This window comes from Schistocerca gregaria, chromosome 2 (genome assembly GCF_023897955.1).
Source record: "Schistocerca gregaria isolate iqSchGreg1 chromosome 2, iqSchGreg1.2, whole genome shotgun sequence".
Classification (NCBI taxonomy): domain Eukaryota; kingdom Metazoa; phylum Arthropoda; class Insecta; order Orthoptera; family Acrididae; genus Schistocerca; species Schistocerca gregaria.
This window is the reverse complement of record NC_064921.1, coordinates 1,017,908,626-1,017,935,796: the sequence shown is the minus strand read 5'-3', so window position 1 is coordinate 1,017,935,796 and position 27,171 is coordinate 1,017,908,626. Positions and strand designations below refer to the sequence as shown.

At 38.9% G+C, this 27,171-nt stretch overlaps 1 protein-coding gene across 1 annotated transcript in view; it reads left to right on the top strand.

Moving 5' to 3' along the window:
• Window positions 1-27,171, top strand: part of LOC126335511 (serine protease snake-like) — a 317,108-nt gene that overhangs the window by 259,313 nt on the left and 30,624 nt on the right. The window contains exons 7-8 of the mRNA XM_049998866.1: window positions 5,721-5,827; window positions 9,587-9,846. Coding sequence (XP_049854823.1) covers window positions 5,721-5,827; window positions 9,587-9,846 — 367 coding nt within the window. The remainder of the gene's footprint in view (window positions 1-5,720; window positions 5,828-9,586; window positions 9,847-27,171) is intronic.

Genomic DNA, 27,171 nt, shown 5'->3' with positions numbered 1-27,171 from the left:
ACTGATGGAAAGAAGGATTGCAGCCAGAGATGGGAACTTTAAGTGTGAGGCCTTTGGGAGTAATGCCAAATGTCAGACAAGCCTGAGTAAATAAAATATGGGAGCGTAATCTGGCTAGGGTGAAGGCATGTTTGCGGAGGGAATGTAAATAAAATTTAATGGGGTCGTTGTAGGGATGTTGTGAGGTTGACATGGTATTAGTAGGTGGAAAGGGTAATATGAGGTTAAAGTGAAAGTAAAGAGAGATTTATATAGGGAGAGATAAAGGTGTGAAAAAAGTCGAAAAAGTGTTGGTTTGAGATGAGCTATGTTGAGCTGTTTTCAGGTTGTTGGTGTAATGGTTGAGGGATTCAGGACTGGAGCAGATTCGTTTGCCACAAAGGCCTAGGCTGTAGGGAAGGGACCGTTTGATATGGAATGGGTGGCAGCTGTCATAATGGAGGTACTGTTGCTTGTTGGTGGGTTTGATGTGGACGGATGTGTGCAGCTGGCCATTGGACAGATGGAGGTCAACGTCTAGGAAAGTGGCAACCTGAAAACAGCTTTCGCATCCCGCAACTACCCTCCCAACCTGGTACAGAAGCAGATAACCAGAGCCACTTCCTCATCCCCTCAAACCCAGAACCTCTCACAGAAGAACCCCAAAAGTGCCCCACTTGTGACAGAATACTTCCCGGGACTGGATCAGACCTTGAATGTGGCTCTCCAGCAGGGATACGACTTCCTAAAATCCTGCCCCGAAATGAGATCCATCCTTCATGAAATCCTCCCCACTCCACCAAGAGTGTCTTTCCGCCATCCACCTAACCTTCGTAACCTCTTGGTTCATCCCTATGAAATCTCCAAACCACCTTCCCTACCCTCTGGCTCCTACCCTTGCAACCGCCCCCGGTATAAAACCTGTCCTATGCACCCTCCCACCACCACCTACTCCAGTCCTGTAACCCGGAAGGTGTACACGATCAAAGGGAGAGCCACGTGTGAAAGCACCCACGTGATTTACCAACTGACCTGCCTGCACTGTGATGCCTTCTATGCGGGAATGACCAGCAACAAACTGTCCATTCGCATGAATGGACACAGGCAGACAGTGTTTGTTGGTAATGAGGATCACCCTGTGGCTAAACATGCCTTGATGCATGGCCAGCACATCTTGGCACAGTGTTACACCGTCCGAGTTATCTGGATACTTCCCACCAACACCAACCTATCCGAACTCCGGAGATGGGAACTCGCCCTTCAGTATATCCTCTCTTCTCGATATCCGCCAGGCCTCAACCTCTGCTAATTTCAAGTTGCCGCCGCTCATACCTCACCTGTCTTTCAACAACTTCTTTGCCTCTGTACTTCCGCCTCGACTGACATCTCTGCCCTTACTCTTTGCCTTTAAATATGTCTGCTTGTGTCTGTGTATGTGCGGATGGATATGTGTGTGTGTGTGTGTGTGTGTGTGTGTGTGTGTGTGTGTGTGTGCGCGCGCGCGATTGTACACCTGTCCTTTTTTTCCCCTAAGGGAAGTCTTTCCGCTCCCAGGATTGGAATGACTCCTTACCCTCTCCCTTAAAACCCACATCCTTTCATTTTTCCCTCTCCTTCCCTCTTTCCTGATGAAGCAACTGCCAGTGGCGAAAGCTCGTAATTCTGTGTGTGTGTTTGTGTGTTTTGTTCATGTGCCTGTCTGCCGGCGCTTTCCCACTTGGTAAGTCTTGGAATCTTTGTTTTTAATATATAAAATAGAAAGAAACTTCCACATGGGAAAAATATATTAAAAACAAAGATTCCAAGACTTACCAAGCGGGAAAGCGCCGGCAGACAGGCATAATGAACAAAACACACAATCACACACACAGAATTACTAGCTTTCGCAACCGATGGTTGCTTCTTCAGGAAGGAGAGGGAAAGACGAAAGGATGTGGGTTTTAAGGGAGAGGGTAAGGAGTCATTCCAATCCCGGGAGTGGAAAGACTTCCCTTAGGGGGGAAAAAAAAAAAAGGGACAGGTGTACACTCGCAAACACACACACACACACATATCCATCTGCACATACACAGACACAAGCACAGTCTGCTTGTGTCTGTGTATGTGCGGATGGATGTGTGTGTGTGTGTGTGTGTGTGTGTGTGTGTGTGTGTGTGTGTGTGTGCGAGTGTACATCTGTCCTTTTCTTTTTTTTCCCCTAAGGGAAGTCTTTCCGCTCCCGGGATTGGAATGACTCCTTACCCTCTCCCTTAAAACCCACATCCTTTCTTCTTTCCCTCTCCTTCCTGAAGAAGCAACCATCGGTTGCGAAAGCTAGTAATTCTGTGTGTGTGTTTTGTTCATTGTGCCTGTCTGCCGGCGCTTTCCCGCTTGGTAAGTCTTGGAATCTTTGTTTTTAATATATTTTTCCCATGTAAAATAGAAAGCAACTTCCTCATGGGATATATATATATATATATATATATATATATATATATATATATATATATATATATATATATATATATAGAAAGAAACTTCCACATGGGAAAAATATATTAAAAACAAAGATTCCAAGACTTACCAAGCGGGAAAGAGCCGGTAGATAGGCACAATAAATAAAACACACACAAAGAATTTCTAGCTTTTGCAACCGACGGTTGCTTCTTCAGGAAAGAGGGAAGGAGAGGGAAAGACGAAAGGATGTGGGTTTTAAGGGAGAGGGTAAGGAGTCATTCCAATCCTGAGCTACTTCCTTAGATTATTTGTTGATGATGCTGACACTTATGGTCAAATAAAGTCATCTTAAGATCAAAACCAATTGCAAAATGATGCATAGAAGATACAAGTGAGGTGCAAGAAGTGGCAATAAAAACTGTGAGGTCATCCACACGAGTAAAAAAAGCAAATTCATTAAATTTTGGTTACATGGTAAATCACACAAATTTGAAATCTGTCAATTCGCTTAAATAGCTGGAGTTACAATCAGGAACAGGCTAATCTGGTGGAATGCTCACATAGAAAATGTAGTACAGAACCAAAGAGTGTATTATGTTGGCAGAATACTTAGAGGATGCAAAATATCTACTAAAGAGTCTGTCTGCATTATGCTCACCATCCTCTCCTGGAGTTTTGCTGCATAATGTGGAATGCTTACAGAGATAACATTAAAGGTGGGCACTGAGGAAGTTTGAAGAAAAGCATTATTGCAATAAAGGAAGAGAATAGTACTCAAGTTGGGCTGACAATAATTAAAACAGTGTTTCTTATTGCACTGGGATCTTCTCATGAAATTTCAGTCACCAACTTTCTCCTTCAAATGTGGAAATATTTTGTTGGCTTTCGCATACATAAGGAGAAATGACTGTTGTAATGAAATAAGAGAGATCTGAGCTCACACAGAGAGATTTAAATGTTCATTTTTTCTACTTATTATTTTGTTTATATTCTAAGTGTTGTTTTTAGTTCTTATAAAGTTTTCCGACTTGATGTGAAGTGCATTTTTGTTGTTACTATAGTAATGTGAATTCCAGGATGAAAACCACAGGCAGAACATAGGATAGGAAACCACTCACCTACAGTTCAATGATGTGGGTGCACATCAGAAAATCTCAATGACCTGTTAAGTGTAACTTTGCACTAGCATCAATACCATTGTGGACATGGGCACCATACTAACATTTACTTATTCCTTTAGAATAGCACTTGCAATGTGCTTTCTCAACTGTTTGCTGAATGTATTCTGGTCTCTGACTACTTCTACAGTTTTTTATCATCAACGGTTCCCTCTAGTAACATGGAAGTTATTCCCTGATATATTCCAAAGATTCATTTACTCAGTTCTGTGGAATCCACCTCATTCTTTACATTATTAGTCTACTTATTTGCTAACATTCTTCTGTAGCACCACATTTCAAATTCTTCAGTTCTCTTCTGTTTCATTTTTCCCTGTGTCCATGATTCACTACCTAACATCTCTATGCCTGGTTCTTTTCATTCTGCTAGTCTGCTTTTTATATCTCCCTTGTTTCATCTGTCATGAGTTATTTTGCTTATAATGCACCAGAATTGCTTAACTTCATCTGCTTCACGATCATCAGTTTTTATTCTCATTTTTGCTACTTATCATTATGTTGGTCTTCCCCAATTTGTTTCAGCCCATATTCTTTACTAATTAGACTGCTCGTTCCATTCAACAGTTTCTGTAAATATTCTTCAGTTCCACATAGGTTCAATGTCATTACTGAATATTAACATTGATATACTTTCACTTCTAGTCTTACCTTTCATAAATTCAATCTAATAATCATCTAACAGATTTTCAGTTTTATTTTTGTCAGAAACTCAGATACATCACCTGTTAAGCTGATTGTGTGATAATTCTCACGCTTTTCACCTCTTGCTTTCTTCAAAATTGTGTGGATAATGTTTCTCCAAAAATATACCACCAACCTCACATATTCTACACTCTAACATGCATAGTGGTTTTGTGATTTTGGGAATTCCAGTGGAATTTGAACTATCCCTTCTGCGTTATCTGATCTTAAGTCTTCCAAAGCTCTTTTCAGTTCTGATTCGAATGCTGGGTCCCCTAGCTCTTCCCTGTCTATGCCTGTTTCTTCTTCCACCACATCAGCAGACAAGTCTTCCCCCTGTAGAGGCCTTCAATATACCCTTTCCGCCCATCTTGAATTTTCATTGCATTCTTAATGTCACCTTGCTAACTTTTAATTTCACCAATGGTTGTTTTGGCTTCCTGTAGATGGAGTTAGTCCTTCCAACAATTATTTCTTGTTCAATTTCTTCACATTTTTTTGTTCAACCATTTGGCCTTATGACCACATACGTCCTATTTATTTCATTCCACAGTAACTTTTATTTCTGTATTCATGAATGTCCCTGAAAATTTTTGTACTTTGTTCTTTTGTTGATCAACTGCAGTATTTCTTCCATTACCCTTGGTTTCTTCACAATTACTTTCCCCGTAGCAAGGTTTTTATTTTTACCTTCAGCGACCGCTCTTTTTATAGGTATCCATTCCTCTTCAACTGAAGCACATAATGAGCTATTCACCATGACAGTATCTACAGCCACAGAGATTTTCAAGAGTACCTCTTCATCATTACTGCATTGTGATCTGAGTTTATATTTGCTCTTGGGTATGCCTTGCAATCCAATATCTCATTTTGAAATCTCTGCCTTACTATGACGTAACCTTTCTGAAATCTTCCCATACCATTTGGCCTTTTCAAAATGTATCTTCTCCTCTTGTAATTTTTAAGATAGTATTTGCTATTAAAAGCTGACTTATATAGTAGCATTGAGTCTTCGTCCTTTTATTTATACTGCCAATCCCATATTCTCCCATGATCCTTTTTTTTCTCCTTCCTCTACAACTGTATTCCAATCCCCCAAGACTACTAGATTTTCATCTCCATTTACATACTGAATTACCTGTTCAGTATCCATATACAGATTTTTTCTTTCTTCATTTCCTGCTTGCAGCATCAGTATGTACACCAGAACTATAGTTGTTGGTGTTCATTTGTGTCAGTTCTGATGACAACCGTATAACTGAACTGTTGATAGTAACTCACTCCCTGCCTACCTTCCTATTCACGAATCCTATTACATTATCTTGTGCTGTTGCTGATGTTATCCTATACTCACCTGACAAGATTTTCTATCTTCCCTACCATTTTAAAACTTCTCTTCTACTACTACTTAGCTACATATGTGTGATAAACAATATATGTTAACAGGCTGCTATTGGTTATCAAGTTGATGGTAATCTGGAATGGAGCTGTGGGGGATCATTAATCAGTGAATATTATGTCCTTACTGCTGCACACTGCACACATATTGGAAAGTAAGTATAGACCTCAGCACAACTAGAATTGCATTCTGCTAACCATTATTGCTGTTTTAGATATTAGTCAAAGACACAATGGAATGAAATAAAAGTGTTATGAATATTGTCTATTAGTGTTACCTGTAAATTTAATAAAATTAAACAAAATGTCACCTAATATAGTTACTGATCCCATTGACACAAAACAACAAATTAGAAAGGTAATGACTTACCTGTGTATAAATGATGAGTAGCACACAGATTGCACTAAATTGTGAATTAAGTTCAAAATTAGTCACCATCAGCTATATTACTGTGCATTTGTTGCTGAATGTGCCTGCATTAACACTTCAGTGGAATTCAACTTACGATCACCATCACCATCCACATCCCCTTGTGCCTCTTCCATACATGCACTAAACACATGATGTTCATTGAGATCGCATTTTGAAAATACATGCACAAAACAATTACAGTAGATCTCAAGATACTTTGGAGAATTTAACATTTATTTCATTAATGTGGTGTGGAAAGTCCTGGCAGAATGTAAATTTTTTGAGACTGAAGGTAACAGCTCACCAAACAGTAGAATCCAACAATCCATGATGCCCCACTGCAGCTGGTTACTGTGCTCCCACTAAAATATATTGTGTTTCTGTCAATGAACACCACTAACCTGTTGCTCATGTTAAAGATGTGAACCACATCCTTCACTGACACTCAACTACACTCCTGGAAATTGAAAGAAGAACACCGTGAATTCATTGTCCCAGGAAGGGGTGAATTCATTGTCCCAGGAAGGGGAAACTTTATTGACACATTCCTGGGGTCAGATACATCACATGATCACACTGACAGAACCACAGGCACATAGACACAGGCAACAGAGCATGCACAATGTCGGCACTAGTACAGTGTATATCCACCTTTCGCAGCAATGCAGTCTGCTATTCTCCCATGGAGACGATCGTAGAGATGCTGGATGTAGTCCTGTGGAACGGCTTGCCATGCCATTTCCACCTGGCGCCTCAGTTGGACCAGCGTTCGTGCTGGACGTGCAGACCGCGTGAGACGACACTTCATCCAGTCCCAAACGTGCTCAATGGGGGACAGATCTGGAGATCTTGCTGGCCAGGGTAGTTGACTTACACCTTCTAGAGCACGTTGGGTGGCACGGGATACATGCGGACGTGCATTGTCCTGTTGGAACAGCAAGTTCCCTTGCCGGTCTAGGAATGGTAGAACGATGGGTTCGATGACGGTTTGGATGTACCATGCACTATTCAGTGTCCCCTCGACGATCACCAGAGGTGTACGGCCAGTGTAGGAGATTGCTCCCCATACCATGATGCCGGGTGTTGGCCCTGTGTGCCTCGGTCGTATGCAGTCCTGATTGTGGCGCTCACCTGCACGGCGCCAAACATGCATACGACCATCATTGGCACTAAGGCAGAAGCGACTCTCATCGCTGAAGACGACACGTCTCCATTCGTCCCTCCATTCACGCCTGTCGTGACACCACTGGAGGCGGGCTGCACGATGTTGGGGCGTGAGCGGAAGACGGCCTAACAGTGTGCAGGACCATAGCCCAGCTTCTTGGAGACGGTTGCGAATGGTCCTCGCCGATACCCCAGGAGCAACAGTGTCCCTAATTTGCTGGGAAGTGGCGGTGCAGTCCCCTACGACACTGCGTAGGATCCTACGGTCTTGGCGTGCATCCGTGCATCGCTGCAGTCCGGTCCCAGGTCGACGGGCACGTGCACCTTCCGCCGACCACTGGCGACAACATCGATGTACTGTGGACACCTCACGCCCCACGTGTTGAGCAATTCAGCGGTACGTCCACCCGGCCTCCCGCATGCCCACTATACGCCCTCGCTCAAAGTCCGTCAACTGCACATATGGTTCACGTCCACACTGTCGCGGCATGCTACCAGTGTTAAAGATTGCGATGGAGTTCCGTATGCCACGGCAAACTGGCTGACACTGACGGCGGCGGTGCACAAATGCTGCGCAGCTAGCGCCATTCGACCACCAACACCACAGTTCCTGGTGTGTCCGCTGTGCCGTGCGTGTGATCATTGCTTGTACAGCCCTCTCGCAGTGTCTGGAGCAAGTATGGTGGGTCTGACACACCGGTGTCAATGTGTTCTTTTTTCCATTTCCAGGAGTGTATTCCCACTCCATCATCTGGGTGCACACTCATTACTGTTGATGCCTTCTCCATAGACACTAACATCCCTCATGTCCACAGCCTTCTACTATCAAACATTATCTCTCCAACAACCTTCCAACTCCACACCCCTATCCTCAGTCTTCCACAGCCCTGACACCTTCTCTCCCACACACTTCACCTGGTCCTTCTCAGCTCAATGCACCACCTTCCTGGACACTGACTTCCGCAATCGTGATGGCTCCATGCATAATTCTGTCCATATTAAGCCCACTAACCAACAACAATACCTGCATTTTGAAAGCTGTTATCCATTCCACACCAAAAGACCACTTCCCTATATTCTGATCGCCTGTGGACGTTGTATCTTCAGTGGCCAGAATTTCCTTGCCCAGTATGCTGAAGATGCTACTAAGGTCTTCTCACCAGCACTGTCCCCCGAACATAGTTCACAAACAATTTTCCCATGCCACCCCCTCTCACAACTCTAAAGAGACAGCTGTAAAGGAGTGGGCCCCTCGCAACTCAGTACCACTGCAGGCTGGAACAATTGAACTTTGCTCTTCATCAGGGTTTGAACTATGACAAGAAACCAGGAACATCCTTCTCACAATCATTCCCATGCTCCTAAATTGGTTGTCTGCATCCCACCCAATGTAAACAGTAACCTAGTCTGCCCTTATCACTGTGCCACTTCCATGCCTAACCTCTTACCATATGAACCATATCCCTATGGAGCACCCAGGTGCAACACCTGCAAGATTCACTCACCCGATGCATTGTACTCCTCTCCAGTTACAGGCCTGTGTCTCCCTATCGGAGGTGAGCCTGCCTGTGAAAGCAGTCATGTTATATACCAGCTCTGCTGCAGTTTCTGCACAATATTTTATATGAATATGATCACCAGGCAACTGTCCACTCAAATAAATTCTCACTGCCAAACTGTGCCACCCACTGGTGGAGCTTGTTGCTGGCACTCAGTGATGGAGCTTGTTGTTTAACACAGCATGCCTGATTTCAGTAGCTGCTTCACAGCCCCTGCCATGTAGATCCTTCTTCTCAACTCCCATCTTTTCTGAACTGCATAGATACTAGTTATCCTTCCAATATATCTGCCATACCAATAATCCCCTTGGCTTCAGTCTCCACTAACCACCAGCACCCACACACACCTTTAAATAGTTCCCTCTGTTATATCAACCCCTCCCAATCCACTCCCTCATGTCATTGTCATAGTGCTCCAGTTCCACAAAATTATTGATTCAATAACTTCTGTTATTTTTGTTTACTGGAAATTCTATTACTAACAACACTCAAGAATTTGTAAGACATCTTCAAACACTAAAGACAGTGTATGTAACAGCAACATCTTCATAGGCAGGGAAGTTATCTTCCATCAATAGGATACAATTTTATTTAAGGCACATTAATTTTTGTTAACAGTCATTACATCTGAGCTGCTAAAATGAAACAGTTTATTTGCAGTGTTTCATATACAAACAGTGAACCATACTGATGTCAGTTATAGAAAATGTTACTAACTTGTCTTTAAACACATTATTTTTACTTATTTCTTAACAAAAAGGTGCTTTAACAAATTACAGGTATCCTGCTGTAATAGTTCGTCTTGGTGAGCATAATCTGAAAAGTGATGATGATGGAGCACTTCCTGTTGATTATCACATTGCAGATTTAGTGCGCCATCCTGAATACAAAGGACCAAGCAAATACAATGACATTGCTCTGTTACGTCTTAGTGAGCGTGTGAATTTCACATGGCCTATACGACCTGCTTGTCTCTACACACATGATAAATTCTCAGATAGCAGGGCAGTTGCTACTGGTTGGGGTAAAACTGAGTATGGTGAGTATAAAAAGTGAAATGCAATAAATTAAAAAAATACACCCTATTACAAAAATGTAAGAGCAAAAAATTATTTACTTGATAATTTGTATGAGTAATGCAACATGAAGTCGTAATGAACTGCCTTGCATAATACTTCAAAAGTAATCAATTGTTACCTAATTCGAAAGTACAAAATGTTTCAAACCCACATACAAAATATATTGTAGAAGATACCTGTAAGAATGAAGTGAGGATATAATAGTGTCCAGAAAGCTCATCTAATGTTGCTACAGAGCATCACAAATAAAGGCACCAATGTGTATCTGCAAATTTATAAACCCATTGAACTGCCTCCTCTGTAGGTATTCAGTGAGTGTCATTTATGACAGCTTAATGTAGTCAGATAATAATTTAGGTGGCGACATACATATATTTTATTTGTAAAGATCTGTCTTGATCACATAAGTTGTACAATTTGCAGTTTCAGCTGTTGCAGTCTTCAGATCTGTTATGAGCACAACAACAGTGGGATGCCAAACTGGTCCAATTAAATGAAGATAATCTATAAAATCCCTAGAAATACTTGAGTGGCAAATAAAAAAAACAATAACTTGGCTAAAAAAATGCATACCAATAATAAATACTGACACGAAACAACTTCTGTGACATTATCTGAGGTACAGAGGCAAGAGAGAGTGCTGAGTTCACTACTACCAGAGTCACATCAGCGTAATGTGTCTGTGCTTAACATACTAAGGATTGCAAAATAATCTAAGAGTAAAATTAAAGTTAAAAATACTTTAACAAACTTTGTCAGTGTGCCTTCAGTCCTGAGACTGGTTTGCTGCAGCTCTCCATGCTACTCTATCCTGTGCAAGCTTCTTCACCTCCCTGTACCTTATGCAACCTACATCCTTCTGAATTTGCTTAGTATATGCAACTTTTGGTCTCCCTCTATGATTTTTACCCTCCACACTGCCTTCAATACTAAATTGGTGATCCCTTGATGCCTCAGAATATGTCCTACCAATCGATCCCTTCTTCTAGTCACGTTGTGCCACAAACTCCTCTTCTCCCCACTCCTATTCAATACTTCCTCATTAGTTATGTGATCTACCCATATAATCTTCAGCATTCTTCTGTAGCACCACATTTCGAAAGCTTCTATTCTCTTCTTGTCCAAATTATTTATCGTCCATGTTTCACTTCCATACATGCTACACTCCATATAAATACTTTCAGAAATGACACTTAAATCTATACTCGATGTTAACAAATTTCTCTTCTTCAGAAACGCTTTCCTTTCCATTGCCAGTCTACATTTTATATCCTCTCTGCTTCCTCGGTCACAACGCCCATATAGTACTAGGGACAGAAAGTTGGCTGAAACCAGACGTAAACAGTAATGAAATCCTAAACTCAGATTGGAATGTATACTGCAGAGACAGGCTGGACAGTGAAGGGGGAGGCGTGTTTATAGTGATAAGAAGTGCAATAGTATCGAAGGAAATTCACGGAGATCTGAATTGTGAAATGATTCACAGTTACAGCAGTCTCAGACGTGGTAATTAGATGTCTCTATAGGCCCCCGGGCTTAGCAGCTGTTGTGGCTGAGCACCTGAAGGATAATTTGGAAAATATTTCGAGTAGATTTTCCCACCATGTTGTAGTTCTGGGTGGAGATTTTAATTTGCCGGATATAGACTGGGAGACTCAAACGTTCATAACGGTTGGCAGGGAAAAAGAATCCAGTGAAATTTTTTAAGTGCTTTATCTGAAAACTACCTTGAGCAGTTAAACAGAGAACCGACTTGTGGCGTTAACATATTAGACCTTCTGGTGACAAACAGACCCGAACTATTTGAATCAGTTAATGCAGAACAGGGAATCAGCGATCATAAAGCGGTTACTGCACCAATGATTTCAGCCATAAATAGAAATATTAAAAAAGGTAGGAAGATTTTTCTGTTTAGCAAAAGTGACAAAAAGCAGATTTCAGTGTACTTGATGGCTCAACACAAAAGTTTTCTCTCAAGTACAGATAGTGTTGAGGATCAGTGGATAAAGTTCAAAACCATCATACAATATGCCGTAGATGAGTATGGGCCAAGCAAGATCGTAAGAGATGGGAAAGAGCCACCATGGTACAACAACCAAGTTAGAAAACTGCTGCGGAAGCAAAGGGAACTTCACAGCAAACATAAACATAGCCAAAGCCTTGCAGACAAACAAAAATTATGTAAAGCGAAATGTAGTGTGAGGAGAGCTATGTGAGAGGCGTTCAATGAATTCCAAAGTAAAGTTCTATGTACTGACTTGGCAGAAAATCCTAAGAAATTTTGGTCCTATGTCAAAGCGGTAGGTTGATCAAAACAAAATGTCCAGACACTCTGTGACCAAAATGGTACTGAAACACAGGATGACAGACTAAAGGCCGAAATACTAAATGTCTTCTTCCAAAGCTGTTTCACAGAGGAAGACTGCACTGTAGTTCCTTCTCTAGATTGTCGCACAGACGACAAAATGGTAGATATCCAATTAGACGACAGAGGGATAGAGAAACAATTAAAATCGCTCAAAAGAGGAAAGGCCGCTGGACCTGATGGGATACCAGTTCGATTTTACACAGAGTATGCAAAGGTACTTGTCCCCCTTCTTGCAGCGGTGTACCGTAGGTCTCTAGAAGAGCGAAGCATTCCAAAGGATTGGAAAAGGGCATCCCTGTTTTCAAGAAAGGACGTCAAACAGATGTGCAGTACTCTAGACCTATATCTCTAACGTCGATCAGTTGTAGAATTTTGGAACATGTATTATGTTCAAGTATAATGACTTTTCTCGAGACTAGAAATCTACTCTGTAGTAATCAGCATGGGTTTCGAAAAAGACGGTCGTGTGAAACCCAGCTCGCACTATTCGTCCACGAGACTCAGAGGGCCATAGACATGGGTTCACAGGTAGATGCCATGTTTCATGACTTCCGCAAGGCGTTTGACACAGTTCCCCACAGTCGTTTAATGAAAAAAGTAAGAGCATACGGAGTATCAGACCAATTGTGTGATTGGATTGAGGAGTTCCTAGATAACAGAACTCAGCATGTCATTCTCAATGGAGAGAAGTCTTCCGAAGTAAGAGTGATTTCAGGTGTGCCGCAGGGGACTACCATAGGACCATTGCTATTCACAATATACATAAATGACCTGGTGGATGACATCGGAAGTTCACTGAGGCTTTTTGCAGATGATACTGTGGTGTATCGAGAGGTTGCAACAATGAAAAATTGTACTGAAATGCAGGAGGATCTGAAGCGAATTGACGCATGGTGCAGGGAATGGCAATTGAATCGCAATGTAGACAAGTGTAATGTGCTGCAAATACATAGAAAGATAGATCCCTTATTATTTAGCTACAAAATAGCAGGTCAGCAACTGAAAGCAGTTAATTCTATAAATTATGTGGGAGTACACATTAGGAGTGATTTAAAATGGAATGATCATATAAAGTTGATCGTCGGTAAAGCAGATGCCAGACTGAGATTCATTGGAAGAATACTAAGGAAATGCAATTCGAAAACAAAGGAAGTAGGTTACAGTATGCTTGTTAACCCACTGCTTGAATACTGCTCAACAGTGTGGGATCCGTACCAGATAGGGTTGATAGAAGAGATAGACAAGATCCAACAGAGAGGAGCGTGCTTCGTTACAGGATCATTTAGTAATCGCAAAAGCGTTACGAAGATGATAGATAAACTCCAGTGGAAGACTCTGCAGGAGAGACGCTCAGTAGCTCGGTATGGGATATTGTTAAAGTTTCGAGAACATACCTTCACCGAAGAGTCAAGCAGTATATTGCTCCCTCCTATGTATATCTCACGAAGCGACCATGAGGATAAAATCAGAGAGATTAGAGCCCACACAGAAGCATACCGACAATCCTTCTATCCAGGAACAATACGAGACTGGAATAGAAGGGAGAACCGATAGAGGTACTCAGGGTACCCTCCACCACACACCGTCAGGTGGATTGCGGAGTATGGATGATGTAGATGTAGATGTACTTTGACCATCATCAGTTATTGTGCTCCCCAAATAGCAAAACTCCTTTATTACTTTAAGTGTCTCATTTTTAATCTAATTCCCTCAGCATCACTCAACTTAATTCAACTACATTCCATTATCCTCGTTTTGCTTTTGTTGATGTTCATCATATATCCTCCTTTCAAGACACTATCCATTCCGTTCAGCTGCTCTTCCAGGTCCTTTGCTGTCTCTGACAGAATTACAATGTCATCGGCTAACCTCAAAGTTTTTATTTCTTCTCCATGGATTTTAATACCTACTCTGAATTTGCCTTTTGTTTCCTTCACTGCTTGCTCAATATACAGATCGAATAACATTGGGGAGAGGCTATAACCCTGTCTCACTCCCTTCCCAACCACTGCTTCCCTTTCATGCCCCTTGACTCTTATAACTGCCATCTGGTTTCTGTACAAACTGTAAATAGCCTTTCACTCCCTGTATTTTATCCCTGCCACCTTCAGAATTTGTCATTTGTCAGTGTATGCTTCAGTATTTTAATGTTAACACAGAAGGTCTCAGAATGATCAAATGAATATGTTATGCAAAATATCAAATGCAAGAAAAAAAGTGTCACTAACTAATAAAACTAGGCAGCTAAAATTGGTCAGAATATGGAAAGGTACATCACAATTAAAATTTACAAATCGCAGCATATTTTGACCAAAGCCATTGTTTTTAACAAAAATTGAAGGTGCTAAATATTAGACTCAGAAAGGTGAAAATTTATACTTTAGCCTCAGATTCATATAAAAACAGTAACTAAGCCACATCAATAAGCTACCTCCATTAGTTTTCAAGTTATTTACTAAAAACCAAATTTGGAATGCATATGTCCTTATTCATTATAAATCAATTTTTTTTGTAATAGAAAGTTCCATTTATAGCTCTCAATTACAGTAATAAAATGATGCAACTGCACCATATTTCAAAAATGTATCATAAATAACTATAAATGCAAGGAATCTCAATGAGGCAGATCAGAGATCATTTTATACTGTTGGTTACATTCTAAAAATTATGTCTGGCAAAGTTTAAATGCAGTCAAGCTAAAACTTTTTCAGTAACTAAAACAAACATAATTCTATTTATGTGATAATTATGAAGACAGTTATTTGTTAAATGACAGACCTATTAAATAATATGGGTCTGGGAAAGGGTCCTATCAGGTGCTGCTACCTCTGTCTAGGGCACTGATAGCAAATGTTTCATTTGTTGGTCCAGTGTGGCCATGTATAAATACATGAACAAAACACACAAACACACACACAGAATTACGAGCTTTCGCAACTGGCAGTTGCTTCGTCAGGAAAGAGGGAAGGAGAGGGAGAAATGAAAGGATGTGGGTTTTAAGGGAGAGGGTAAGGAGTCATTCCAATCCCGGGAGCGGAAAGACTTCCCTTAGGGGAAAAAAAGGACAGGTGTACACTCGCACACACACACACATATCCATCCGCACATACACAGACACAAGCAGACATGTAAATATGTCTGCTTGTGTCTGTGTATGTGCGGATGGATATGTGTGTGTGTGTCCGAGTGTACACCTGTCCTTTTTTTCCCCTAAGGGAAGTCTTTCCGCTCCCGGGATTGGAATGACTCCTTACCCTCTCCCTTAAAACCCACATCCTTTCATTTTTCCCTCTCCTTCCCTCTTTCCTGACGAAGCAACTGCCAGTTGCGAAAGCTCGTAATTCTGTGTGTGTGTTTGTGTGTTTTGTTCATGTGCCTGTCTGCCGGCACTTTCCCGCTTGGTAAGTCTTGGAATCTTTGTTTTTAATATATTTTTCCCATGTGGAAGTTTCTTTCTATTTTATTTACATGTATAAATACAGCTAGACAGGTACTGGTAGAAGACACTTCACTCTGAAATGGCAATTTGTTCATGTTAGTCAAATGTCTGCATGTTTTGGGCCTCGGATGACATCAGAGTTGGGCAGAGTTGAATGCATTTTCAGTAACAGTAGGAAGTGAACTCACAAGGATTGTACACCATCCTGGATGACTCAGATTTCACAAAATTCAGCCACCCATAATGTTGACAAAACTGCATAGTAAGTGGTGAAATTATTTTCCACTTTTAAGGCAAGGGATTATCTTTTGGAGATTAGAAGTCAGGGCAACAGACCATTTTACTTGGAACTTCCCATAGAGGTTGCCCTGAACTGTTAATAGTGTTTTCCCCTTAGGAGTATTATTATTATCATTAGGAATATTATAGTATTTTGTGCATGTGGTCTTTTATGGAATATATCAAACAGTTAAAATTAAAAAAAAATTATAGTCATAGTTCCTGATCTCAGTAAGTAAATAGAAAGTAGGAACACTTTCTTTCAGTGAGCACAAAGAGTAATGTAGATTTGTAGGTTAGATATTACAGTCGGTATGTTCTCTATCACTTACTGGCTGACAGCAAAAAAACAGTTTTTAGGCTCTTGTAAATGGCAAAGGTAGGTGTAAAGCATGCACAGACAATTTAAGTGTCTATTATAATGACATAACACAGTAATGATCAATTAGGATAATTACCCACCACCCCACAATGCAAAATATATAGGTATAAATATCAACAATATCTATAGACATAGGTACAAAGTAAATGCTGGTGATGCCTTGGGGACATTATATAGAACAGTACAGACCACCGAGCTAGTGTACATAAGTGAACAGTAGGGTAAATTCAGAGGTAAAAAAATGCAATACACGTAAATGTAAATTAAATTTCTTTCCTATGGCAAAATGAGCATCTGACAATAAAACATACATTGAAATCCAATGTGTGGAAATAAAATCCATGCTTAAAAACGACTTACAGTGGGTAAAGAGTAACACTAGAAAGCCATTACTCTGCCAGAGTAAATACCATATCACTGTGTAAAAGGCATAATAAAAGATGGAACAGTAACCTCAAATGTGTTAATAGAAACATTCTAGCATGACAAATCAATTCAACATAGCCATAGGGGAATATAGTCAACAAAACAATGATTATTTAATTAAAATCTCAATAATCCATAATGCATTTGGAATGGAATCTAACTAACATGCACAATGGCCTCTCTCTTAGAAGTTGTTGTTTCCCTATGGCAGAGCTTGCAGAAGGAGGCCCAATCTCTTTGCTGCTGGTGGCTTTTGATCATGCTGAATGCCAGGCTGCTGCTCTCAGTAGATCATAAATAAGAATTCAGATTAAACTCACTCTGTTTGTTCAGCACTTATCCTGGTTTTCAATTTCTATACATGTAACTACTGAACTACTGATAGCCTTGGGAGAGCCTGCCCTGACAAAACTCTATCATCTGGTGAGGAAGATGTATGAGACAGACAAAATACCATCAGACTTCAAGAAGAATATAGTAATCACAATCCCAAAGAAAGCAGGTGTTGACGGATGTGAAAATTACCAAACTATCAGTTTAATAAGTCACAGCTGCAAAATACTAACATAAATTGTTTGCAGACGAATGGAAAAACTGGTAGAGGCTGAGCTCAGGGAAGATCAGTTTGAATTCCATAGAAATGTTGAAATATGTGAGGCAATACTGACCCCACGACTTACAGATAGATTAAGGAAAGTAAAACCTATGTCTCTAGCATTTGTAGACTTAGAGAAAGCTTTTGACTGAAATACTCTCTTTCAAAACCAGATGGCAGTTATAAGAGTCAAGGGGCATGAAAGGGAAGCAGTGGTTGGGAACAGAGTGAGTTAGAGTTGTAGCCTATTCCCGATGTGTTGCAGACTTCATTATTCAACAAGTTGCAAAGATAAATAAACCTTTTTAACTCATTTGTCTGACTTTATTACTAAATTTTTCGAGTGTTGTAGAACTTTCATTCTCCTGTCCTGTTACGTGACCTCAGGCATAGCTTGTGTAATAGTGCCAGGGAGTATTTGTCTTAGTGGTGTACTGCACCAGAAGCCATTTCACGAACTCACAAACTCAGCCTACTGTAACAACAGTGGCAACTTGGCCTCCACAGCAGTAGCAATGAGACCTTCACAAAACTGGCAATGAGGGTTTACAGAACTGGTGACAAGGGGTTGGCAAACTGGTGACAAGGGGTTACCACACCATCATCGTTAGTACACTTATTTGTCCAACTTAATGCTTCACCTTCCAGAAGCTTTTCAACAAACTTGATTTTCTTTGTATCTGTCATATTAGACACAAAATTATCTCTGCAATGCTGCAGAAAATCTGCAGGATGTAAATTACCTTCACTTGAAAAGTTTTCACTGGAATGTTGCAAAACACAATTTGGTTAACTACATCACCAGACAATCGTTCAAATTTTTTACACAAACAGAAACACTACTTTCTAGGGTGCTAGTTTTGCTTTTACTTAATTTTGCATTTTCTGTGAGTTTGCTGTCTACTGTTTTCACCTAAAACTGCATTCAACAAGTACCAGTTTGCTATCAACATTTATTTTCAAACTCCAAATTTGACTATTTACAGTTTTGTCAACAGTTTTCACTTCCTCATGCACATTTTTGAAAGCAATTTTGTTTTTCTTCCTATCTTCAGTGATCTCATCTTTGACATTTTTAACTTCATTGTTAAAGTTACGTTCAATTTCTTTCATTTATAACTCAACAGATTCTATTCATACATCTAATCTACCAATTTTTTGATTAATATTGTTTATTTGAGCCGTATTTTTACCAATACAATCAAACAATGCTCAGGAGAGTTGTTTGATTGTATCGATATTCAATAAGACTTTTAAATGACCAATTTCTGTTAACTGCTTCTCATTATAGAATAGAATATTTTTATTAGCCTTTCAGTATTTTTCATACAATTGGCTTTGTCAAAGTTTACAGAGGGTTTTAATTTCAGTACGATATTCAGATAGTTACAGAAAGGAGAGAAAAGGAACTAAAGACCTTTTCTTCAGCATGATGTAAAACTATGTTTTATACAGGAATTAAATACGCACATAAGAAAAGAATCACAGTAAATAACTAGCTTATGTAATATCAGAACATTTTCTTCATAACTTAGGTAAAACGTATATTTTGATGATTAGTTTCTAAGAATTCTTCAGTTGTATAGAATTTGTTGTTTTTTAGCCAGGTTTGCAATGTATCCTTATATTTATTTAGTGGTACTGTACGAGCTGAGCTTGGTAACTTATTGAAAAATTTTATGCTTAAATGGACTACAGCAAATCTTGTGAAAGGCAAGTCCAGCAGGTGACAGTTTCTTGTACTGTGCACATGCACATTACATCTCATGTTCAATTTTTTCAGATTTTCTCTGGCAGATATTAGACAGTTATATATGTACATGCTTGGCACTGTCATTACGCCAAGAGATTTAAAATAATTTCTGCAGGACTCTCTGGTTGCTAACCCCTCCATGCACCTGATTGCTTTCTTCTGCCATCTGAAAATACATTCAGCCCCTGGGGAGTTACCCCAAAGCAATATTCCATATTGCAGTTGGGAATGAAAAAAACCATAGTATGAGTGGAGTAGCAATTGCTTTCTCACACTGTTTCTTAATTTATACAATAAGAAAAGTACTCATGCTAGTTTACTACATAGATAATTGGTGTGTCCTTCCCACGAGAGCTTTTGGTCTATGATTAGCCCAAGTAATTTCACTGTTTTGTTTTCATTTTTAGTTACTTTGAGATTAAATATTATTTCTTCTGTTTTTGTTTGATTTATGCACAGCTGGTTAGACTGACACCAGTAATTAGCCAGTTGCATAATTTCTCTATTTTTGTCCAGTACACTCTGTAAGTTCTCTCCTGTACTTATTAATGTCATATCGTCAGCATATAGTATATTCTTGCACGGTATGTAATTCGAGAAGTCATTAACATAGACAATGAACAGAAAAGGTCCAAGAACAGAGCCTTGGGGTATTCCTCTTTCTATAGGGAGTATTTTATCTCTGCCTATTTGCATATACAAGTTGTAACCTATTGCTTAGATAAGGTCTGAATAGTCGGAGTGTGTCATCTTCAATGCCATAGTATTTTAACTTTTTGATGAGTATGTCATGTGACACCGAGTCAAAAGCTTTACTTAGGTCAATAAGTGTTCCAGACATTGATACCCTTTTTTCAAGCCCTTCATAAACATTGCTTACCAAAGCTTCTATTGCTTTTACAGTTGATAGGTGTGACCTGAAGCCAAACTGTTGTTCATTTAAAATTTTGTTGGTTTCAAAATACCTGTATATCTGCTTATGCACACAATTTTCTCCTAACTTGGATATGATTGGTACTATTGAAATGGGTCTGTAGTTATTTGAGAGGTTTCTTTCGCCTTTTTTATACACAGGCAATGTAACTGTGAGCTTAAGATAGTCGGGGAATATTCCTTCATCAAGTACTCTGTTTGATAGTGAGAGATGTGGCATTTCAATTTCTTTTGCTATACATTTAATGATGAGATTATTGATTCCATAATAATCTTCTGTTTTGGAATTATGTAATTTGTTTATTGACATGAATATCATTTAATGCGATTCGGGTCCATGTGAACTTCTCACTTCTTGTCTGTTTTGCACAAGTGAGCAATGCTTCTGCATCAGAGGCAGAATTGATGGGTGGGGTGGTGACGCTATTTACAAAATATTCATTGAGAATATTGCAGTCAATAGGGATACTCCTTTCTTTATTAGTATTATTTATTTACCTTTTAATGACAGTCCAGGCAGCTTTACATTTATTTTTAGAATTTAAAATATATTCATCATTTGCACAGCACTTAGCATTTTTTATTTCTAATCTGTAAAGATTTCTCATTTTAGTGTAATTTTCCTTGTCCCTATCACTGTTATGAGATTTGTCTTTCATAATCATCAGTAGTATTCTGAGTTTGTTAAGTTGTGGGGTGTACCACTTGTTGGTATTTTGTTGGTTATGAGTAATATTACTCTGGTACCTTTTGGTTACCAAGGGGCATGTCATTTCTACTATATGCTTGATCTCTCTCAGGAAAATGGAAAAACATTTATTAATAGTTTTCTTGTTATCTGTTACATGAGTCCAATCCATTTCTTTTAACTGGTTTACGATTATGTTTACATTGGATTCACCTAGAATTCTATGTCACTTCTGTCTCTATAGAACTGAAGGCTAACTTTTCTAGTTGAAGCCATAGCCCTGCATGAACTGATAGTCCTAATTCTATTATATCACATTGTATGGAGTCTCTTTGTACATTGCTAATTATATTATCAAGGCATGTGTTCAGTCTAGTTGGTTTTTCATTGAGACAGTAATAGTTTAATGACTTCAGAGTGCTAATCATATGAATTACATTTTTTCTCTTTGCCTGTATATCTATGTTAATATCGCCTACAATTACAATTCTATGCTGTTTATATTTTGACAACAATATTAAAGTATTAATTTTTTCTATAAATACTATCTCATCAGACCCTGGGATTCGATAGATTGAGACAATTACAGCTTTCTGTTCGTGCATTACCACACCGGCTACTTCTATTGTAGCTTCAAGGCATATTCTACTAAGGTCTATAACTGAGTAATGCAATTCAAGGTCACTTTTGACATATATTGAGACCCCTCCATGTGTAATACTTTTTCTGCAGTAGCTTGTAACCAACGAATATCCAAGAGGAACACACAAGTCTATTTCAGTGTCTTTCATCCAGTGTTCATTGATGCATAGAACACTGCAGTTGATATTATCGAGCCAGTATTCTAATTCATCGATTTTACACCTAAGAGATTGTACATTTATATGAAGGAGGAAGAAATTGTCACTCCTACATAATGGTATTCTACTTTCACAGAACCTTTTGTATTTATTTATTTTCGCTACATGATCTAGGGTTTCACAATTATCTGAATGAATAGACTGCTGCAGTTCCCACTTAATGTGGTTTCTAACTTTCCTTCATCTGTAATGTCGTTTCTCTAAAAAAGGAGGTGTACAGTTATGCTCTGTGGGACTGTCTTTTAAGACAAGGCTGTTGCGGGCTCATATTTCATTTACAACTTTGTTTATTTCCTGACACAAAAATGTTTTCCCACGGTAATTTAGATGCTCACCATGGTCAGTGTGCAAATTTCTTCAAGTCTGCTAATATCCACTGCATTACATTTAGCATAAATGGAACATAATTGTTTGATTTTAATATTTGTTTTACGAATCTCTTTGTTAACATATGAATTATAGATCAAGTCATATCTATGAGGTATTGTCACAACAATAGTGTTTTCCACCTTACTTACATGTTAAAAATTTTTTTAAACCTTTTATACACTTTTTGGCTTCATTATGTGCTACATCATTTGCACCAGCCACACAAACAACAAAGTCACTGTCCCTTGTTGTATTCTTGTGTTCTGAGATGCCTTCAACCATATTTTCTGTCCTCACACCAGGTTTTACGATGCCAGTTGCACGAAAATCCGTATTCACATCCTGTAGAATATTTGCTAGCTTTCTTCCATGGCTGTCCGCTAGAAAAAGCACATTGTGTTTCTTTGTTCACTGTTTCTGGCTGTTGGCGATGTTTTTGCAGCTCCTTACAATGTTTTTATCTTCACATTGGGTGGCTTGTTCACTTTCAATGTTTATGGGGTTGCTGCTGCTTTCTGATAACACACTGAACTTGTTTGTGCACATGAGATTAGGTTTATTCCATGTATTTCGTTGTGAGCAATGCACTTTTTTAGTCACTTTGTTTGGCATTTTTGAATTGTTTACACACTTTAGGCCACTGTTTTCACTTTGAAGGGCATTTGAGTTAGGCCTATTTATGCAGTTTTGACCGTTACTTTCACTGGCATTTGAGTTCGGCTTATTTACGCAATTTTGACCATTACTTTCACTGGAATGCGTGTTTAAGTTGTTTATGCTCTTTTGGCGTTTACTGCCCGCAATAAATGTTTTTAACTCATGGTTTTGGTTCTAGTGATATCTCAGTATATCAGCAACTAGCTGAAGACTTTTAAATCATTCATTTAACTTTTCGATTTCTCCTTTACCGTTATTACAAACACTATTTTTTACAATGTGGCTGTCGCTTTTTGTCTCGTTTATATTACTCACTTCCTCACTTCCTTTCCCTTAAATATTGTACAGCTTCCCAATCCGTTGTAGTTCCTACCTCTTTCGTCAGCTGAACATGTAAGGCAGACTCGCATGCTTCAGAACAAAACTTAATTCGCTCTTTCGAATTTCTCACGAGACGTATTACACTGTTGCTTAGACCAACACAATCACTGTGAAACTGTTTTCTATACCATAATCCACAGATCACGAATATTTCCATGGTTTTTATTAATTTATTGCACTTAAGACACAATTTACCTTGTCACTAGCCGCCATCTTGACAGGGGATGGAAGTGCAATATACTGACCATAACAAAATCAGCTACTACTATTCAGGATGTGAAATATGGTCAGGGTGTACACAACCCGGGAGATCTGGGAAAAACCCGGGAATTTTTTCATCCAGGAGAAAACCAGGAAAAACCTGGGAATTTTCTTAGAATTCCGGGAATTTTTCATTGTGTTAGTTTTCAGTCAAATTTTGACTGGTAATAATCGATACTCTAACAAAGGATATTACTGTATCGCGCTATTGCAGAATAATACTGCAACAATAAAATGTGAATGAGGAAAAAAGAAAAGGAAAGTAAAACGTTAAGTGCAAAGGAAAAGTGCCTTATACAACAAAACACAGTGCTCATACAAGCGTTTGCCAACAGCAAATCATTTAATTTTGCTGTATTTTTACCAACACAACCACATAACATTCCTGTTGACTGCCTGAATTTTGTGAACTGGTCATTACTCATTTTTATTAACTGATGCTTACTATCACTGATCATTTTTATTAACTGATCCTTATTATCACTGCTAATTTTGATTAATGGTCAGAGCATGATACTTATGTCATTATCATCATCTCGTTTTAATTCATCCCTTAGTTTTTGCTGTTACACAACTTCATAACTAATATTTTCCTGTTCTTGTTTCACTACACTATTTAAGTCTCTCATTTCTGTGTTATTTCCTATTGGTGCAGATTCTTCATTACTGTCAGTGTTAATATTTACACAATGAAACACTTCACCAATAAATAAATAAATAAATAAGATATTCCCAGTACTTAACTTTGTTGTTGGATGTCAACATTGTTAATTGTTCACCTCACTTTTTTATTTTTTCAATTTTTTTTGCTTCTTGTTTGCAAAATCCTTCTTTTGCTGTTATGTTGCTGTTTGATAGCTGCAGTTCATATCTGGCTGATTGTTCACATAAAATTTTCACAATATCTTTCAATCTGCAAGATAAAAATAGTCCAACACAGTATTCACATTTCACTTCCAGAAAATCATGGGCAACGCCACCATATTCTGACCATCCCCAGTATCTTGTTGTCCAGTGTTGAACTTAGATACGTTTGGAGTAAGTTAGTAATTTTGGCAGTTGGTCACATTTTCACAGCACTTGCCACCATGAGATAGTGACACATTGCAGTGAGTGACAGGGACAGTTGAATTTTAATTACCAGTTCTGCTAATAAAACAATACTCATATTTTTAGTTGCTCTTCTTTGTTGTACATTGATGGCTCTGTGTACTCCTCCTTTCTGTGATTCATCTTTCTATAATTGTGTCGAGGGTAATTGGGTTACTACTTCAATTACAATGTGAAATCTGATGGACTTTCTGCAGAATTTCACATCTATTTTCAGTCATTTCACTTCGCAATACAAATCAATAAAACACACACAACTCGTTCATCCTCACACATCCGACTCACGCAAGTTGCAACCAACTAAGATTTTCCTCTAACAACCTGTAGCAAAGATGTTACTATCATACATCGATCTATTTATGCAAAATAATATTTGGGGCATACGTTTCATCAATAAAATACAATTAATTGTTTATCTTTTTGAGAAGTCCATAATCATCATTGTAATTATATTAAGTATTTGTAAACATTGACATGTAAACATTTTTGCATAGTTTTGTAGTAGTGGATGTTTGTTTTTTTACCTTTTCATCACGGTATCGTTCAGTTCATTTGATCCAATATTGGGTAGTACATTTATCTCACTATAACCAGTTTTTTAGAAGGGACCCACACAACACACAGTGCTACTCTCGATGAGAATCCCACAGAAACCCACATGGCCCTAGCTACACTCATGCTTGCTGCACAATAAATCCTCTGATGGAAAAATTTTGAGAGAACAATCTAATTATCTAAGAAGTTAGCAGATGCAGCAAAACCATTACAAAAGAATTTGCTGAAAGCAAGCAAGACAGCTCCCAGATATTTATAAAGAGTTCAAAGTACTGTAAAAATTTTCAGTTAGCTTTAAATGTTAGAACTGTAAAATAGTACACCTCAAAAAGTAAAAACAATAAGTATCCTATGATGAACAAGTCAGTGAGTTAAAACCAGTAAAGTCGTGCAAATAATTTCTTATAACAGCCGGTAGGGATATAAAATGGATCGGCTGCATAGACTGTCATAGGTAAACCACATGGCACACTTTGGTTCACTGGCAGAATACTAAGGAAATACAATGAGCCTACAAAGGTGATTGCTAACACAGATACATTTGCCTTATTTTACAGTAATTCTCAACTATGTGTGATCCACACTAAATAGAACTAACATGAAATATTGAACATTTGGAAATAAGGGGAGCATGAATGGTCACTGTTGTTTTCTTCATTCCCATTTTTCTTTTTAGCCATGGAAAATTGGCATGTAGATGCTGAACGAACTGAGCTAGCAAATGCTTGAAGATGGACACAAACTATCCCATGAAAGGCACTATGTAAGTTTCAGGACCTAGAAATATGCAACTGTCTACATGTAATATAGGGAATGAACTGGTTTGAGGTGCACAGAAACATGTAATAGAAAACCGTTGCACTTGCTTTAACACACACACAGTTGTGACGAGACTGATAATTGAATATCAGTTACTAAAAGCAGTTTTCTGGGTAGATGGAGGTGGGGATGGTCAGGGTAGGACACATGAGACAAAGAGGTCGTAGCAGGGTTGTGAGAGGCAGGTCTTTCAGAAAATGACTCAGTGGCTGCACAATAAGATGAACGGAGATCAGAGGTTAGAGCATATAAGGAGTAAAGAGGAAAAAAGGGAGAGAGAGAGAGAGAGAGAGAGAGAGAGAGAGAGAGAGAGAGAGAGAGAGAGAAGGGGCAGGAAGGCAAGGAATGGAAAGTGAGGTAGTGATGAAAAAGGAAGGAGAGGAGTAGACAGGTGAGAGAAGGAAAGAGCTAAGGTGAGATAGTGGGAAACAGATTAGTGGAGATTTAGGAGAGGGGGACTGCAAGAATGAAGGATATGCTAGACATACAATTTCCACCTATATAGTTAAGAGAAATTTCTGTTGGAAGGGATATCCAAATGGCACACAAAAAGTAGTTGTTAGTCATATTTGCAGATTTGCAGGCTCACCACCATTTGGCAAGGGCCATTCATGCAAGTAGACAGTTGGTTGTCTATTTTGTTATTATACCCACAGAGAATGTTGCACAGTAACTGCAACATAGCTGGTATGTCACATGCCAGCTTTCACATGTCACCTGTCCTTTACAGTGATGGAAATGCCTCTGTCTTAACTGCAGTAGTAGAAGGTAGCAGAACACTTTCCCTCTCGAGCAGACACTGAGTCATCAATCCTGGTCGATACTCATTCGCACTATACTAACAACTCATCCTTGCATCATGCATTATTCCATTCCCCTTCTCCAGGCCCTCAACCCAGGGAACTGTGCTCTCAACAATCAATAGTCAGTGCCACCATAGCTGTGATTGTGTACCTTTGGATCTCAGTGTAGTTCTGTATGTTGATGAGTGTACTTGCTACTAGAACTAGTGTCAGAGATATTGAAAGCTACTGAACACAATGTTATGTTATGTGAGCCTATGCACCACACATCAGACTGCAGTATGTGAGTCATTACCTTTCCTTTTTTACATATTGAAACAAAAATTAAAATACCTAATTTCATACAACAGTTTTCAAACCTGTTGAAGAATAATGTGATGAAAACATTATGGGATTACATGTTGTTTTCATATTTTAAAAATGTACAATATCACCTTTCATGTATAGATTGCATTGACATGTTACTTTTATTGACAAGTTGTTAAAAGTAGGCTTTTGACTTCATTTTCTCTTCTCGTGGTTCATACTGAAACAAATCATATTTTACACAGCGATACAGTCAGTATACCAGCAGTTTTTGTTATCCTCCTTGACAACTCTTGATAAA